Source organism: Nicotiana sylvestris, chromosome 11 (assembly GCF_000393655.2).
Source record: "Nicotiana sylvestris chromosome 11, ASM39365v2, whole genome shotgun sequence".
NCBI classification, from domain to species: domain Eukaryota; kingdom Viridiplantae; phylum Streptophyta; class Magnoliopsida; order Solanales; family Solanaceae; genus Nicotiana; species Nicotiana sylvestris.
In genome coordinates this window covers 145,967,715-145,971,067 of record NC_091067.1, presented here as the reverse complement: position 1 = coordinate 145,971,067, position 3,353 = coordinate 145,967,715, and the positions used below count along the sequence as shown (strand labels likewise).

Sequence of the window (3,353 nt, the reverse complement as noted above, 5' to 3'; positions counted from 1 at the left end):
ACTTGGTGATATATGTAGCAAGATTATGTAGTTGTACCCATAGAGGCTTTCTCAGCTCAATTGTATTAAACTTATAAATGACTATCATGACACAATTCAGTTGATTCATCCTTCCTCTAACATCACAATATATAGCTTGGGCAGACTGGTCTATTATTGATACATCATAGTATGAAGGATCCCATAATAGCCAGACCCTTCCATTAGCAGCATGATCATAGTTAAATCTAGCTTTCCACCCTAACACTACCCTATTAGCAATGCCATCAGCCTTATCTTTTTTGACTCTAGTTTCTACTAAGCCAACTAGTTTGGTATCGTTCTCTCTAATATAGGTACCTAACTCTTTTTGCTTATATCGTTTATTGGTACCTCTAATGTTCCAAACCAACCAGGATATCAAGAAGGTTTAGATATACCACCTGTAGATAATACTGACAAATTAACCACCGCTGCTACATTTGTCTGTTGACTTGATCTCTGCTTGCTAGGTGACATAACTGCTAGTTCATAATTTAGGGGTATGCCATTTATTTCTGCTGCTTACTTCCCTTTATCAAGATTTTGTTGTTGCCATTCTTCAGGATTTGGTTCTGCTCTCAACAACACACATAGGAGGCATCATTCATCATCTTTGGCTGCTCCTGATTAGATTTATGTGTAGGAGCTAACACAACTCCTGTAGTTTTCCACACTTGCTTCATAGGTTGTGGTCTAATTCTTTTTGGCTGTTGAATTTGCTTAACCTCCTTCTTACGGATCTTTGTACAATCATACCCAAATTTTAAGCATTCCCCACAGAATTCTGGCTTCCAATCATATTTCATTTCCTGATCAAACACGTTGCCCGAATCATCCATAACAGGGACCTTGTTGGGGAGAGGTTTAGTGACATTCACCTCGATGAGAATTCTAGCATAAGAGATTCTAGTTTGTTTGGCAGTGCACTCATCTAACAATGGAATCCCTATAGTGCTAGTTATTCTACTCAATGACGTACCTCCCCAGCAGTTCATGGTTAGTTTGGGAAATCTAACCCAAAGAGGAATCTTAGTTAAAAATTCTGCATCAAAATCAAACAATTGACTCCATTGTTTCATTATCATGGGCCTATTGTTGACTGTGTAAGGTCCCTCACACAGAATTGTCTTCATGTTAGCCACGGATTGAAACCTAACAATGTAATACACATCCTTATGAGAATAAAGTTCTGGCATAGCAACCTATTCCACATTTGATTTATGTATTGATGCATGTAATTATACCCTGGCTTTACCCAATTGCATAAATGATTAGGGCACATTTCCACTTTAGGGTTTCATCTTTTAAATCTGATTTGTCCAGTTTAGCCACAAGATTACCCTCTACTGCTTCAGGAGTAATGTAGTGCAAAGGCATACCGTTCACAACTGGTCGATTACCACTAAGGATCCCAACCCAAGTTGGTTCTTTAGTATTTTCTGGCAATTGAGTCTCAGCTTCCTTCGTCTTCCCCAATATAGTATCAACTGGTTTTAGAGCTTGATTTTCAGCTTTAAGCTCCTTGCCCAATGGAACAGTAATATCCCTAGACGCGGGAGATGTAACGCTATCTCTCAAGTTCACTTGCATAGGAATAGGGCTATGATTTGCTCGTTTCTATTGTTTGACTTGCAGATGCTGAAGTTCCAATGTAAGGGATCTGAGTTAGAATTCCGCCTTCTATCTATTTTTAAAGTTCCTGAGATTGACTCCATGACTGCAGATGAGGAATTTCCAATGTTTTTGAGCTTGGGGATCTTATCATCTACCTTGATTTGTTGTTTTTAGGACGATCACATGACTTCTTTTCTGCCATTGACGAGGTCGGTGCACGTTGGCTTAAACTGCGCCGAGAGAGCGAGGAAGAAGAAGTTGTTTTACCATATTTTTAGGTGACGATAGGTAATTGATTACAAACAAAATTGTTTTTTCTTTTAAAAAACTCTTCATTTACTAAAGCTAAAAGTACAAACGTATCAATAGATTATCTTTCACATAAGTGTTATAAATATATTATATTATGGATGTTCATTTAGTACTCCGTTGTAAATAATCTTCCTGAAGAAGCTTATCCATATGGGACTCCACCGTAAATATGTTTATCTATTTAGTACTCTATAAGAAATAAGCTTCCTGAAGAAGCTTATCACTTTGGTACCCGGTTATGGATAAACATTACCCTAGGTAGAAGATTATCCATATCTGGTATAGTATCAGCTTACACAGCAGCTTACACAGCAGATTGCAGTAGCAGCTTACACAGCAACTTGCAGTAGCAGCTTATACAGCAACTTGCAGTAGCAGCTTATACAGCAACTTGCAGTAGCAGCTTACACATCAGCTTGCGTAGCAGCTTACACAGCAGCTTGTAATAGAAACTTACACAACAGCTTGTAGTAGCAGCTTGCGTAGCAGCTTACACAACAACTTCCTTTCTTCTATAAAAAGAAGAGATTTCAGTTCATTATGTACATGAATTTGAAGTTGAATAATATATCAGTTTCTCTCTATACTTGTCTTTACTTTACAATCTTTATTTTATAACACGTTATCAGCATGAGACTCTACCATTTTGAGCACTTACTTCGAATTTAATTTCTATATCTGGTATAGTATCAGCTTACACAGCAGCTTACACAGCAGATTGCAGTAGCAGCTTACACAGCAACTTGCAGTAGCAGCTTATACAGCAACTTGCAGTAGCAGCTTACACATCAGCTTGCGTAGCAGCTTACACAGCAGCTTGTAATAGAAACTTACACAACAGCTTGTAGTAGCAGCTTGCGTAGCAGCTTACACAACAACTTCCTTTCTTCTATAAAAAGAAGAGATTTCAGTTCATTATGTACATGAATTTGAAGTTGAATAATATATCAGTTTCTCTCTATACTTGTCTTTACTTTACAATCTTTATTTTATAACACGTTATCAGCATGAGACTCTACCATTTTGAGCACTTACTTCGAATTTAATTTCTATTTCAGTGTTCATCTATGATGTATGAAGACATTCTTATATCCGTGGTTAGATCTTGTTCATTCCAAGCATCATAAGGCATACTATATCCTTGAGGTGATGAGCTTTTTTTCTTGGCGGTAGAGATGTGGATATCACTTACGTCTGGAGTGGCCAAATTTGTTTAAAGTAACTTGAGCCTTTTGCTTATATTTGATTTAATATCTTTATCATCGCTTGATTGGTTATATGCTACTGTATTTTAGTATTTATTTTCTTTATCCTAATAATCATAATAAAGGATTATAAAGTGGATAACATTGTTAGATCCACTTAAACTCCAGCATAGTTTGCAAAAAATATATAACCACCAGAAG

The 3,353-nt window shown here is 36.9% G+C and overlaps 1 protein-coding gene across 1 annotated transcript; it reads right to left on the bottom strand.

Annotated features, from left to right (window-relative positions):
- Nucleotides 1-599: 599 nt before the first annotated feature.
- Nucleotides 600-1,611, bottom strand: LOC138881799 (uncharacterized). Its single transcript, XM_070162074.1, has 2 exons — nucleotides 1,277-1,611; nucleotides 600-1,173 (listed from the first exon to the last, which is right to left on the bottom strand). The coding sequence occupies exons 1-2, from the start codon at nucleotides 1,609-1,611 to the stop codon at nucleotides 600-602; spliced, it is 909 nt and encodes a 302-aa protein (XP_070018175.1).
- Nucleotides 1,612-3,353: the final 1,742 nt, after the last annotated feature.